The following is a 14,249-nucleotide window of genomic DNA, read 5'->3' as shown; positions in this document are numbered from 1 at the left end:
CATCTATAACATCTCGCGACTTTTGGACATTGAGATCAGCTTGGAAGAGGGCTTCTGTCAACACTACGCGATGCCTCATCGGGTGTACAGTCGGTGACTTTGCAGCCATGTGGTTTCTCCAAGCCTATTATCCCGGGCTCAGTATGGGAATAGTGATGCCAATCTCAAGTTAGTAGCCAATCAACTTCAAAAGAAGCAAAACTAATAAAGCAGTGGCCTCTGGTGTTTCAACGTCCATTCTTCTCGAGACGGTGATGCTACGCATTGGCCGTGATGGGTTATCCTGGCTTACGGCGATGAGGACAGCTGTCGGCATGAGTCTCATCTCTATGCTGACAATGGAAGCAGCTGAAAATGCTGTGGATTACTATTTGACGGGAGGACAAGTTGCTCTTGATGACCCATCATTTTGGCTCGCTGCTCTGGTGTCAGTTGCAGCGGGTTTTCTGGCGCCTTTGCCGTACAATTATGCGAGGTTGCGCAAGTATGGAAAAGCCTGTCACTGAATAGCCCTCGAAAAAGGATCTTGCATCTAGGTTTGACCTTGTATTATTATGACAATCGCTTCTTAAATCATAGAACTACATTAGATGGAGCCTCTATTCTTATATATCACCATGAGTGGTGCAGGCTTTGTTGAGTAACTGACTTGGCTTTTCCGGTAACCATTTTCCGCTTTCGCCAGGCCGGGTCGTGATGCCGTGACTGGTGTCTGCCAAGCTTTGCTATGACTCCAAAACCGCCCTTTTTGACACAAACGGGGGAGATAACAGACATTTCACTATTTTCGAATAGAACAGGCATTTGCCATATGACAAACCTGGCGGCTCAAATCTGGTGCCGGCTGGTCAATCGAGTTTTGGGTACAGAAATTGAGTGCTGACATCGTGGAGCGGCCTCAACAAATAAATCCATGCATTTATCTCTCAACCATCGGCTTCAGAAACAAAACACCGCTTATAAATGTCATCCAATCTACCCCAGAGCCCCGCCATTAGCCTGCAGCCAAGAAATCTCCAGATAAACAACCCCAAGAGATCTAGCCAAGCGCTGGCGTTTTATCTCTTAGAGTCTCGACCCTTTTCCGGCACGTAGCGCGACACGTGAACCATCGGAGCTTCATCAGTCTCCGAACCATTTTGCGTGATAGCTTTGCGATGGGAGCAAATTCACGGCTCAAAAAGTAGACTCCGTGGAAGATGTTTGTCTCTTATCTCATCTTGAGTTAGATTTGTGACGGACACATGCCGTGTTGTAGCGCCGATGAGATTTGTCCTTGGATGTTGGAAGTAATGGTGGTGTCATTGGGATGATGATCCAGGGCTGGATTAAGCATACTTTATGCGTAAAATACACACGACTCGTAGCGCGGATCTGCAAATTTGGAGTTCATGCACAGCGGACAGTGAGAATGGCAATGAGATTGAAGCCAAATTGATAACAGATAAGCACACTGATGCTTCTTAACATTTACCGTTTTCTCGGGTCTACTGCCATGTTCGCTATGACCATCTCCTCATTCTTGACTGGGCCTAGAGTTGTATCGGCCATCCCATCAAAATCTAATGGTTCCCCCAGTCTCACTCACCATCTCCACAACCATAACCCCATCCAGCATCAAATAAGACACTACACAGTTGTCATTAGCGTCGTCACTCTCCCCTCCCAAATTAACCTTGAAAGTAACCTTTTCCTTCCTCCGGCCTCTACTTCTGCCTCCGAAGGCCATTTACCCCAGGTTTACCACCACTTCCCCAGGTTTATTCCCCGCTCCCCGCGAAGATCACCGTCAGAACCCATAAATATAGAGAGCCTGGACCTCTTTACGAAAATTTTCTTCGTCACGCCAAACTCACCAACACAACGAGAACAACAACAATGGCTACCACTACTGACCAGAAGCGCGAGGCGCCCGAGTTTGCGCATGTCAATAGCATTCTCGAGGATGAGAAGCCTTCGCAGGTGGAGGAGCGAGATTGGACGGGTACTGCCAAGAAGACAGACCCTGAAGAGATCCGCCTTGTCAAGAAGCTTGATCTTTGGATCATGGTGAGTGATCAACGCGCCAATGCTTGGCTACCAGACTGACATTCGCAGCCTTGTCTTTGTGTTATGTACTTCCTCAACTACGTCGATCGAAATGCCATTGCTCAAGCACGATTGAATAACTTGGAGGAGGATCTCAACATGACTGGTACCGAATTCAACACGACTGTTTCGATGTATGTTGAAACAACTACCAAGTTTTGGGAATAATGCTGATGACTTTAGCTTGTTTGTTGGTTACGTTCTTATGCAGGTTCCCAGCAACATGTTGATCACCAAGGTCAAGCCTGGTATTTACATGAGTGCTTGGATGTTGGTTTGGGCTGCTGTCTCTGCTTGCACTGCTCTTGTCAAGAACTATGGTGGACTGGTCGCTTGCCGATTCTTCCTGGGTATCACTGAGGCTCCTTTCTATCCTGGTGCCACTTACATGCTCTCCATCTTCTATACCCGCAAAGGTCAGTTTCTCACTCGTGAGGAGTACGCAAGATATTAATATGAACCAGAGGTCGCTGCTCGTATTGCCGTGCTTTACTGTGCTCAGATTCTAGCCACTGGTTTCTCGGGTCTCATTGCCGCTGGCATCTTTGCAGGCCTTGATGGAAAGGCTGGTCTTGCAGGATGGCGATGGTAAGTTCCTTAGCGTATATCTTCAGAACCATCTAACGGTCATAGGCTCTTCATCATCGAGGGCGCTGCTACTGCTCTTGTCGCCATCATCGGCTTTTTCATGCTTCCTAACACTCCCCTCACCACCCGCTGGCTCAACGAAAGCGAGAGGCAGCTTGCTCACGGCCGCATGGAGAAGGATAAGGCCTATGACTCTGAGGAGGGTGGCTCATCCTGGGAGGGTTTGAAGCAGGCCTGCGCTGACAAGCGAACATGGCTTTTCTGTCTCATGCAAAACTTCCATCTCTCTGCATGCTCCTTCAACTCCTTCTTCCCTACGTGAGTGGTCCTGGTTTGATTTGCATGTTCACAGCTAACAGTCTCGTAGTGTCATCAAGACTCTTGGCTTTAACACTACTATTACCCTCGTTATGACCTGCCCTCCCTTCATCTTCGCTGGTGCAGCTGGTATCCTCTTTGGTTGGAACTCTGGACGCATGCACGAGCGTACCTGGCACATCACCGCTGGACTATCCATTGCCGTTGCTGGTTTCGTTCTAGCTGCTTGCACTCTCAACACCGCTGCTCGCTACGTCGCCTGCTTCATCTTCCCCATGGGTGCTTATGCTGTCAACTCTGTCATCATCGGATGGGCATCTTCAACTCTATCACAGACCAAGGAGAAGAAGGCTGTTGTCTTGGCAATGACCAATGTCGGGGGACAGGTAAGATGCCCAGCTCTATTGCTTCATCACACATACTGACTTTGGCATAGATCGGTTACATCTATGGTGCCTACCTCTGGCCCAAGAGCGACTCTCCCCGATATGGAATCGGTTTCGGTGCTTCTGCTGGCTTTGCTCTGTGCTCAATTGCCTGCGCTTGGGCCATTCGCGTCCTCTTGATCCGCGAGAACCGCCGCATCCGCGCTTCCACCTCTGAGCAGGTCAACCTTTACGGATACTAAATGTGGAATGAGAAATGAATAATGTAGCCTATATAACTCGGGGATTTCTGAATAGATGATACTCCGAACACTTGACCCTTGTTACCGTGAATGTCGACCCCCTGGAGTGGATTGAGGGGAGTTTTTCGGCTTGCAGCATGCTGGCCGAGCCACAGACAGTTTTTATTCGTTGCAATCATGCAAACACGTCCGAGAAGTGTCTATTGGCTTAGACAAAATTACCTCATTATCTTGGCTGACTGGGTGGCCCAGCTTAGCCCCGCACGGTTGCCTAACTTAGAGCATGCAATAAATACGCAACTTGGCTAGAGATACGCCGACCTTACTCTTTCAATCCCTAGGCTTCTCTCCATCGCCCAAGATGACCAACCTACTACGTCAAGATATCCTCGCCAAGGCCCCAATCCCTCAAGATGAAAGCCCTCTATATGCCAAACTCCCTGGAGAAGTCAGAGACAGCATCTTCTCTTATGTCCTCACGGATCATCCGGACCCAACACCGGACAAAAAGTTCAAGGAAAACACATGCTACACTCGCCCTTCTTATCTAGCAGCTCAATCAACCGATACCAGACTTCTTCGTACATGTCGCGCTATCTATCGCGAAACTTGGTTCAAACCATTCCTTTTACGTGAGCACACAGAATGGGCTACAGGTGAAGATCGCGCTCCTCCGCCTCACAAAGCTCCTCCACGCTTGCGCCCCATGCTCGCAAAGATCTCCAAATCTCTAGGAACAGACAAGGTTGAAATCGAGAGACTCAGAGTCTTTGCTCAGATGTACAGGCTCCAAGAAAACGGCCTGCAAGAAGTCCTACGTACGCCCCATCTGGCTCCCCGCACCATTACGCTCACCATTCGTCACACTGATTGGTGGTATTGGGAGGAGGACGAGCCCCTGCACTTTGATGGAAACTGGATCGAGGGTGTTTGTCAAGTGCTGACTCCCAGCACGACTCAATTCTGCATCGAGTTAGAGTCCCTCGAGCGTAAGAAGGATCAGGTCGACAAGATTGCCAAGCAGATGGTCGACTCATGGTTCTTCAAACGACCTGATGGTGTTGTTCTCTACGCAGACACATCACATTCCAACCGCAAAGTCAGTCGCTGGAGCGGTTCAAGCACTTGGCACGGTCAACGCTGGATCCGAGATGAAACGGAACCCCACAAACTCGACTACTACGTCGTCTCCATCACGTTCCGCCCTCTGATCTCAATCGAGAGAAGCGGTGGATCTGCGAGTGAGAAAGCAATCAAGGAAGCACAAGATCCCCAAGCCCCGGAGCGTCCCAAGCTCTCACTTCCAGACAATGAAAAGAGAATAGAAACCGAGAACCCTTGTGAGTGGGTTAGTGATTCAGATGGTGAGAGCGATTCAGATGAAGCCTATTGTACAATGTTTGATTAATCATAATACAGACGATGATGGTTACAATGGATTGCCGCAGCCAGAGTCGGACAACGATGAGTGGTATGCGGAAATGGAGGAGATCTACGGCAATGGTCGATTCATGCAAGGGCTGTATGTCGGCCGTTTAGAGTAGTGTAAATAGAGTCTTCAGCTATCTTTATTTCATAAACACACTTTGTTAAAACTGTGACCATCAATGATCCTGTCTGCTTATTTTCCAAAAATGCCTCGTCTCAGGCTGCATCAGCCCTTGCCCAGAAATCTCATGGTGCGGCTGAAATTCCAACCAACCACCAGCCTCAAGCATTCGCAAAATCAGGCTGTGCATGTCTGCCTTACCCCGCTTCTCAAGTGTCGCAAAGATGACCTTTTCTGTTGATTCAGTATCAGTTTACCTTTTCGCCAAAGAGTTGAATCGATGATGGAGCCGACTGTCTCGCTCATAAACAGCTACCAAAGTTAATACAGCCTAATCCATCGACAACCATCTCTACGCCTCCAGATACTTCTGTGAGCACTTCAGTCAGCCATGAGGTTCCTCAACGTGAAGACCTTGAAACTCCATAGTTTTGAGGACGCCTCTGCATACCCGCCCTACGCGATCCTCTCTCATTGCTGGTATTCATCGGAACAGGAGTTGACCTTCAAAGACTTTGAAGATCTAAGTCAGCACACTTCAAAACCCGGATATTCCAAGATCGTCAACGCCTGCCATGCCGCTGTTACTCAGGGCTACATGTGGCTCTGGGCGGACAGTGTCTGTATCAATGCAGAAGACACGCTTGAGAAGGAGGAGACCGTGAAAAGTCTTTACTCAATGTTTTCAAAAGCAGGTGTTTGTCTGCGGTATCTAAGCGAAATACCCAATGCGAATATCAAGGATGATGATAAAGAAATCTTATCTTCACCTGCCCGAAAGAGTCGGTGGGCGAGTCGAGCATGGACTTACAAAGAGCTGACTCCACCACACAAGTCGGTATTTTATGCCGCTGATTGGTCTCAACTGGACCCAGAGCTTCAGGCTGAAGTCAGTACTAATATACTTGGAGTCAACCAAGACAACGGATCGAAAGAAGACAGAAATCGTTTCCATTCTCCGTTAGAAGGGCCGACAGGGACTGGGACACTGAGCTCGTTTGACTTCAGCTCTGCTCCAACCGTTGATGAAGCGGAGCGCTCAATGATCGCTGACGCAAGACGGAACCTAAACATCACCCAAAATGGAGCCTTGGACAAATCAACATGGGGTTACTCATACACAGTCAAATACAGAAGGGGTTTGAGTCATAACTATGGTGATGATTCCAATGGAGATCCCGTTGATCCACAAGCAAATAGGTGAGGTTATTCTACTGCTCAGATGCACAAGACTGATTTTTTGTGATAGTCGGAGTGTGTTCAAAATCCTAATTCTTGACAATGATCATGCCGTGAGAAATACGCTGGCAACGCTGTTAAAGCGTCTGGTTCCGGCCCAAGTCACTGTTGACAGTGGCGACGTGGTGAACTTCGAGAAATCCGGTTATGACATTCTTTTCGCTCGTGGAGAGGGAACTCCTCTGCTACACATGCTACCAAACTACTGTCGTCGAGGGGCCGTTCCAATGTCCAAAAGACCCCTATTTGCGCCGAACCCATCCTCTTCTGTTCAGAAGATATCACTCCAGGAACATGGAACACCTCAGGTCATCTGCGAATTTCAAAAGCAGAAGTTCATTAAGAAGCTTGTATCGTTTGTGCCTGGAGTTGAACAGGACAACGAAAATGACTCCATATGGAAATTTAACGTCTTGCTAGTGTTGTCATCAGATCTCGCTTCTTGCAGCTCTGAGCAGGAGTCTGTAGGTCAAGATCAGCTATTGGGTCATCCAACTATTGATTCTGTAACTTCGGATCTCTTTTGTGATCAACAGGCCATGGCCCACGTCCCAGATGAATACCCATACCGTGTCTACCTGATCCCGATGAAGGATACAGGGCCAGCGGACAGCTGCCATCACAACCCTACTTTAGTTAACATCCAAAGCCCTCACGAGCATGGTAGTGTGCAAAGCGATGCCATCACCAATAGCCTATATTCATCAACCATTGAATTCAAAAACCAGAGCCATGGGACACCGCCTTCGACTGTTCCTACTTCTATGCCGCATCAGCCCCAAAATCCAAAAAGGATCTTGGGTTCTTTGCAGACAACAGAATGCCAAGCGGAAGAAGAGGAGGGTATACCATCAAGCCATCCTAAGGAAAGACAGAATCAGTGGTCTTCTCGCAAGTCCGAAAAGAATTGCGCTGAATTCGATGCAGCTACAACGTATTCTTTTGATACGCTCTCTGATGACCCCCAGTTGCAATACTTTCAGGCCTTCATAGATCAACTCGCCGAGGATGTTAGCTCCGATGCTCAATGCACAACTATTAAAAACGTTGGACCAGAATTCCTTGAAGAAACGCTCAGAGAGTTTGCATGGAGGCTACATGGAGAATCAACGAATACTTTTCAGCTCGAGACTTCTGTGATCATCCACCGTAAGAGGAGGTAAGCATGCAGTCTCCATACATTCTACAGTTTTCACAGCTTACACGCGCCGTAGGCATATTGTGGACCTCCTCGAACTCCAAGTTCCGGCATTTGAAACAGCTGAGAGCGAGTCTGGTCATAGTTACATGAGCTCGGGGAAAGCAGACTACGAGGATGAAAGCCCCACGAAGCCCTTCAGAAAGCCAGAAGAAATGATCGTTGACTGGATAGGCGACATTGGTTCTGGAGAACCGAACGGTCTTTCACAGATGCCCCAGTACAGACAGTTCATCCTAGGATCCGAGGCTTATCAATGGCTTCTAACAAATATCAGCCAACAAAGTCGACTATCTTGCGAAGTGCCTAGCTTGATGAATAGGATTGGCGCTACGATCAGAAGTATTTTGAAAGAACATATTCCGCAGCACAAAATGAGCAGAAAGCAAGCATGCATCGACTTCGAAATGACATACTCTCTGACCTTGGATATCATTGGAATGATGAAGCGCTCCGGGATTTCCTCCTCCTTTGGCAAAGCCTTGACCAACATCCTTTGCTTGACAGGCAAATGCGACGAAGCGCAAGCTACAAGTGTCGCAGAATACATGGCCCAAACATGGCCCCAATCTGGCGGTGCCATTATTTCCCTAATGCAAGCCCTTCTATCAGACCAAGAGAGTTGTTTTAGTGGTGTGTCTCCTAAGACTGTTCAGTCTAGCACTAGGACAGCGCCTAACTGGCCCGGAACCACTCGAGAGAATTATTCCAATCATTGTTTTCTTAAGGGTTCTATGCATAAAGGCAGCAACAGAGACGTTCGATACGAAATCACGGCCAGGGGCGGCTACTACGCTGTTTCAGAGGTAGGTGAACAGATTGCTTGGTTAGCTTCGGTCTTTCGAGAACACAAGCACACCGGCTTTATATCGATCATGCCACGTGTTACCGATTTCTCAGCCACAGCCTTGAATGATAACGGTGGAAGTACCACTTCTGTTATGGGAAAGTGTCGCTTTTCTTTCTCTGAAATCCCGGAGACCGCTTATAACCCAAAACAAGGCTTCTGCTGGGAACGGTTATTCAGCTCTCTGAATATTGTACGAGGCTACCCGATACTACGACGTTCAGTGCCGAACCCTGGCCTCGAGGTGTCTTTGCAATATGCAGCGTCTATAGTGGGATCTTCCGAGGTTGTCCAGTGGGGTAGCAGGCTGGTAATCAAAGGTTTCAACATGTTGATGGTTGCTACACAAGCGACTGCTGACGTCGTGGTATGGCATCTCCTCGTTAGTCAAAAGCCTGAGGAGCGAATCTCATACGTGGATCCGAGGCTCGATCATATTGATATCAAATCTTCTGAAGAAATTTCCCTTCGGCATATTGAAGGCAAACGTCACATTATTGGATGGTGTACCAAAGCAACAGACTTGTGTGGTGAGACAACACTATCTCCTGAGTTTGTTATTCCTCCAAATATCCGATCACTGACTCATTGGAATAGGACATCACACTGCTAATCACGAGATAAAACCTGGCGGTCTACCGAAATCATCAGCATCCATTGTTGTAGACAAGCTATACATAGAAGGTGGAAGTCCTGTTACTGCTGGTGTCATGCTCGACGTTAACAAAAAGGAACAACCCTTTTGGCTCCAACGAGAGAAAGACTACCCGAGTCTTCTCAATTGGGTCAAACTTCAACCAGTGATTTTCTACGATGTTGAAGAACGCCGTGCATGGCTTGTCGACGGTGCTTCTGCCCTGCTCCATCTCGTCCGCATTTCACTTCACTTAGATATCAACGACCCCGAATCAGCCTACGACTGGGTATATGATCCCAGCAAGCTCAAAGACCACTGGCCAGGTGTTGGGAGTCGCCAAGCGGCACTTCAGACTTTAAAGAACTGGGAAAACAGGGCATTAAACGTTTACATCGTTGACAAGCACATGGATTCGAATGGTGTACCTGCAACCAAGTATTCGACCTTTGAAGAGCGAGTAAAGCGAATTCTTCACTCCATAGAGAAGTTGATCGATCGACAAGCCCAGGCGGCATCTCAAGATGGTATCAAGATCTCTCAAACCTTGGACCCACGTCGGGATGTTGTTGGTTTCGACATCGTGGATGTCATTGATCCAGCAGTTCCTATTTACCCACGTATTCAGCATCTCAATTCATGGGGACACGGATGGATCGACCTGATACCGACTGTTGGTATCACCGCCCTGTTCGGGCGAGGATTTGGAGATCTTATACGCGCCGACGAACCTGATTTGATCTGCCCAAGCTGGCGATCGGTTCCAGCAGGAAAAGACTATCTTGCTGCTTCCATATCGACAATGCAGATGCTCCATGAGAAACGTCTCCTTAGGATGGAGCCGGGCCTTATTGGAGGCGAACTAACCAAGAAGATTACTTGGGTAGCTGCCAAAGAAGCATCTTCGTATTGCAAGTGCCTCAAGAGGCAAGCTAGTAGTTTTGTCCAAACTGCTGGGTCAGAGTGCAATCACAACCCTGTCCAGTTCCTTGCCAAGAAATGGTGGTCCCGTACTATACCGCACGGCTTGAAGCCTGTACATTTAGGATCTCTTGATGCTGAAGGGGCTGTGATATTTGGTCACACTGTTCTGGGACTTAGAACTGGGGACAGATCGACGTCGAGACAGGCAGATGATGATGGCGAGGCGTCGATGACAAGCGGCGAACAGGCCCAGGATGCTTCAGTAACTGGCTCAATCGTGAGTCAGACTACATCCATTACTGTCCCTAGTGTCGGCCATTCCAGCCATGACGCGGAAAGTGCTCAGGAGAGTTTGGATGGTACAAGCAACGCGACAGCTGAGGGTAAGAAGAAAAGATGGTCAAAGTTCAAGAACTGGGTCAAAAGATGAGTGTTGCATAGGTTTATTTGGGTGCCTGGTGTGCTTTTTGAGAACAGACTGTGTACATAATCTCATTTAGATGGTTTGGGGGAGACACGATATCCGAATACTTATTTGTTGGTCAATCCATCCCAACCAACTTCGTAGTCTTTAACGCCTCTTCACTCCACGGCGCAAAGAGTAGAAACCTCCACAGGCCTTCTCAGGGATGATACCTCGTTTCTTCCCTTCAGCGCCTTTTGAAACTAATCGACTACTGAACCACACAGGCAGCGGATTAATTCTTGTTGCGCGGGTCATGGCCCGATTGTGTCCCAACGTCATTTAGTGTGTTACCTGGCGACTGGGATCCGGAGAACAAGATAACAGGGCCTGATAGGCAACAGGCACAACAATACTACTTAATGGCAATTTTGACGTTGGAAATTATCCTGTAACTCATTGTCGGTGAATGATAATGAAATTGCAATGAGAGGCTGCAAACAATGTCGGTTCTAAATATGACTGTCACATTCGGATAGGCCTACGCCAAAGTGCATTCCTTCGCACATAAATGACTATATTGGGCGAGATTAGATGCTCACAAGCACTGAATCCAATACAACCGCGTGAGATTGATCAGTTATCACTCCCAATGGAACTTTAGTCTAAGCGAGGTGCACCCAATTTAGATGAAACGAGCAATACATCCGCAACAATCACACGACGTCGCGACCGTTTTGATGCATGAATTGTTTGTGCCGAACCAGGAACTTACCCGCCCTGTTTCGCCTTTTCCAGAGCTCCACGAATTCTTTGCCAGCCTTTGAGCATCAAAGATAAAATTTGATGAATCATGTAAGAATCTATCATTACGATACAAAATCTATGTCGTGCCGTGGAGGCTTATGCATAAGCTTATTGATAAGCCTCGAATGTATGTCATGTCCAAAAGTCGGGTGAATGCGCCCATGAAAAAGAAAATCCAACACGCGTTTCGTGCGGAATGAATGAAGGTCCCAAGCTGACTCGTCGTCAATGCTACTCGCTACTCCAAACGCCTTGTTTTAATGCCGGTGCTATGTGATGAATGTCTAGTAGAACTGAGAAATGTTAACGATGGTCTGCAGTGCGAAATAGCGGACAGAAACTTACGAGGTTGAGTGTCCAGAGGAGGACAAAGAGGCCAAGCATGCGGAGCTTGAGGTTGTTGGCCCATGAGGACTTTGAGGGCATGTGTCGCGTGAACCCAGAGAGCATGTTGCCACTCATCAGAGGTTCCGCATCAGCCTTGGCCTCCACGTCGTATTGCTCATCCTGCTCCTGTGCAGCCCAGTCCTTGGTCAAAAGCTTGACCATTCCACCAGTAGCGTCGGCAACGCGGGAGCTGATCCATAAGAAAACGGGAACGATGATGATCAAAGACCTCCAGCGGTCGCAGAGGAGGCTACCGTCACCCTTGAAGATGTCGAGAAGGAGGAGACCCTTGGTATCGGCAGCGAGGAGGATGTGGAACTGAAGGGTGAAGGTCTCGAGGGAGCATCGGCCGATCCAGGCAAAAGTTCGAGAGTACCATGTACGGGCGGTGGGGAACATATTGCGAGCAGCGATGAAGCCCATGATAGGAATGAAGGAGAAGACGGGGTGAAGGGCAGTGTAGTCCTGCTTGCTCTCGGCGCTGCTGACCGCAATCCACCAGTACAGGGGGATGGAGAGAATCCCAGCGACACCGGCCAGGCCGTAAGATTGGGTGAGGATCTTGTTATACAGCTTAGTTCGGACAGAAGCGACACCCATGATGATACCAACGTAGACAATGAGACCATCAAGACCGAGACGAAACTGCCACTCGTGAAGATCCCACTCAATTCGGAAGACCATGTTCAAAACATCAAAAACCCACTGCAGGATGGGTGTGTAGAGCATAGCTCCAGGGCAGATAGCGGCAGAAACAGCGATCTTACCCATAAGCGCCCAGGTGTTGTCGTTGTACTTCTGGCCAATTGCGAAGAGGGCGTAGATGATAAGGAACCAGAAGCTGACGAGGGGAGCGAAGTAGTAGAACATGTAGTCGGTGTTCATGAAGAAGGGCAACGCGCAGCTGAGAAGGTTAAGACGGAGAAGAACGGCGGCGACACGCTTGAAGGAAAAGTCCTTCTTTGAGCTGAAGAAAACACCATGGCCGAAACCAGTCTGGAAGAGATAGGCGGCAACGAGGAGACGGATACCGACGTAAATGTTGAGGTCGCGCGAAGCACCAGTCCAGTGATACACGAGGATAAGAGCCTGCATCCACCCCTTCCACTCATCGGTCTGGTCACGAGACAGAGGCTTCGCATCGTCGAGAGTCGCGGGAGCAGCAACGGGAGCGGCGCCAGGTCGAGGGGGGGGAGGCTTGGACTTGGTCATGAAGGCAAAGCCGACAATGAAGCAGAGAGCGGACATGAGGTTAAAGTCGAACATGTTGTACTCCTTGGAGCCCTTGGCGAAAGACTGTGTTCGGTCGGCCCAGTAGCACGCAAGCAGACCGGTAACGAAGGTAGCGACATCGAGGTTGAAGATGGCCAACTTGGGAGGCTCGCCAGATCGAAGAGCAAGAATCTCGGTGATGGCAGCACCGCCGACGTAGAAAATACCGAGAGTGACGAGGATAATCTGGACGAAGGACTTCTGGCCATAGTCAGTGCAGCAAGTGCGGTCATAAGGATAGGACTTCTGGATGTCGAGCTTGGCATTGCATCGAAGGTTGAGAAGGATCTGGGCCTTGATCTCAGCAACGCTGTCGGTGACATGGAAGCCGTTCTCGTGGTCGCCGATAGCATCCTGCTGGTCATACGACAAAGCGGGGAACGACCACAACATGGGAATGCCAGACTCTTGCTCCTGTGTCTTTAGGAACTCATCGATCTCCTCGACCTCGCCAGGTTGCGAAGCGACACCAGTCTTGCGGTAATCGGGGAGCATGTCGTAGAAGGGTGGGGCAATTGGTGCCCAGAAGACTTCATTGCCAATTCCATCACGAGGGTCCATGGGTCGGTTGCCGAAAGGCTCAAAGTCCATGTTGGAAGCGAGCTCAGACATGTTGTTGAAGGCGGCCTTGAACATGGGAATAGACTCCTCCTTCTCGAAGCGGGCGGCGAACCAAACTCCCATTCCCATGAAGGCCAGGGCGGGACCTTTTTGCTTGTCGACGGGGACCTCGTTGATCCTCTCTTCGTGGTAGAGGGTGAGTTCGTTGCGGGCGATGGCGCTGTCGTTGCCAAATGGATCCCAGATTTCCTTGAGTCGAATGCCGCCGAATTCTACATCGTGGCTTTCGTGCTTCTTGCTGTTTGCTCGAACTTCCTCGGCCTTTTCTGCGTCGAGCTGTCGTGGTGTTAGCGACTGTTGGTCATGCAATTGAACATTGACCAAATAATTCGGTAACACATCTACAATTAAAATATCATCGACTTACCAGACGAGCCATGCCATAAAAGACCTGTCGGGTTGTAGAGTCGCCGACAAAAAGCATGTGTCGTCCCTCCATGCACTCCTCAATCTCCTCCTTCTTGTACTTGTGGATCATACATCCGGGAGGCTGCCAGTTTGTGAAAGGCGCTCTGCTTCCATTCTCTGCAGGAGTGTTCAACCAGGTTCCATCATTAAGCAGAGCCTTACAGCGATACGGATCATCGCTCAGTTGAAGCTGGTTGATGGCGATGCCTAAGATGACGACCAGCGTCAAGCCGAGGGCCAGCACCCGGTTAAGCGCAACACCAGAAGTTGGGAGTGCTGCGCCTATTGTCATTGTGACGATTTATTTTTAGTGATGATGTGTAACGATTGTTTGTGGC

General features: G+C 49.0%; 4 protein-coding genes across 4 annotated transcripts; 3 read left to right on the top strand and 1 right to left on the bottom strand.

Moving 5' to 3' along the window:
* Window positions 1-1,878: 1,878 nt before the first annotated feature.
* J7337_013444 (uncharacterized protein) lies at window positions 1,879-3,622 on the top strand (the record flags this gene model as incomplete). Its single annotated transcript, XM_044830934.1, has 7 exons — window positions 1,879-2,049; window positions 2,098-2,222; window positions 2,272-2,504; window positions 2,553-2,676; window positions 2,722-2,994; window positions 3,044-3,380; window positions 3,431-3,622. The coding sequence occupies 7 exons, from the start codon at window positions 1,879-1,881 to the stop codon at window positions 3,620-3,622; spliced, it is 1,455 nt and encodes a 484-aa protein (XP_044674209.1).
* A 361-nt stretch (window positions 3,623-3,983) lies between these two features.
* J7337_013443 (uncharacterized protein) lies at window positions 3,984-5,166 on the top strand (the record flags this gene model as incomplete). Its single annotated transcript, XM_044830933.1, has 2 exons — window positions 3,984-4,986; window positions 5,042-5,166. The coding sequence occupies 2 exons, from the start codon at window positions 3,984-3,986 to the stop codon at window positions 5,164-5,166; spliced, it is 1,128 nt and encodes a 375-aa protein (XP_044674208.1).
* A 396-nt stretch (window positions 5,167-5,562) lies between these two features.
* J7337_013442 (uncharacterized protein) lies at window positions 5,563-10,443 on the top strand (the record flags this gene model as incomplete). Its single annotated transcript, XM_044830932.1, has 4 exons — window positions 5,563-6,371; window positions 6,421-7,569; window positions 7,625-8,985; window positions 9,053-10,443. 4 exons carry the CDS (start codon window positions 5,563-5,565, stop codon window positions 10,441-10,443), a joined length of 4,710 nt encoding a protein of 1,569 aa, XP_044674207.1.
* Window positions 10,444-11,507: 1,064 nt separating this feature from the next.
* J7337_013441 (uncharacterized protein) lies at window positions 11,508-14,203 on the bottom strand (the record flags this gene model as incomplete). The annotated part of the gene is made up of 3 exons (XM_044830931.1): window positions 11,508-11,516; window positions 11,569-13,779; window positions 13,871-14,203. The coding sequence occupies 3 exons, from the start codon at window positions 14,201-14,203 to the stop codon at window positions 11,508-11,510; spliced, it is 2,553 nt and encodes an 850-aa protein (XP_044674206.1).
* Window positions 14,204-14,249: the final 46 nt, after the last annotated feature.

The sequence above is a fragment of the Fusarium musae genome, chromosome 11 (genome assembly GCF_019915245.1).
Source record: "Fusarium musae strain F31 chromosome 11, whole genome shotgun sequence".
NCBI lineage: Eukaryota > Fungi > Ascomycota > Sordariomycetes > Hypocreales > Nectriaceae > Fusarium > Fusarium musae.
Note: the sequence above shows the minus strand (reverse complement) of the source record. Positions and strands in the feature narration are given on the sequence as shown.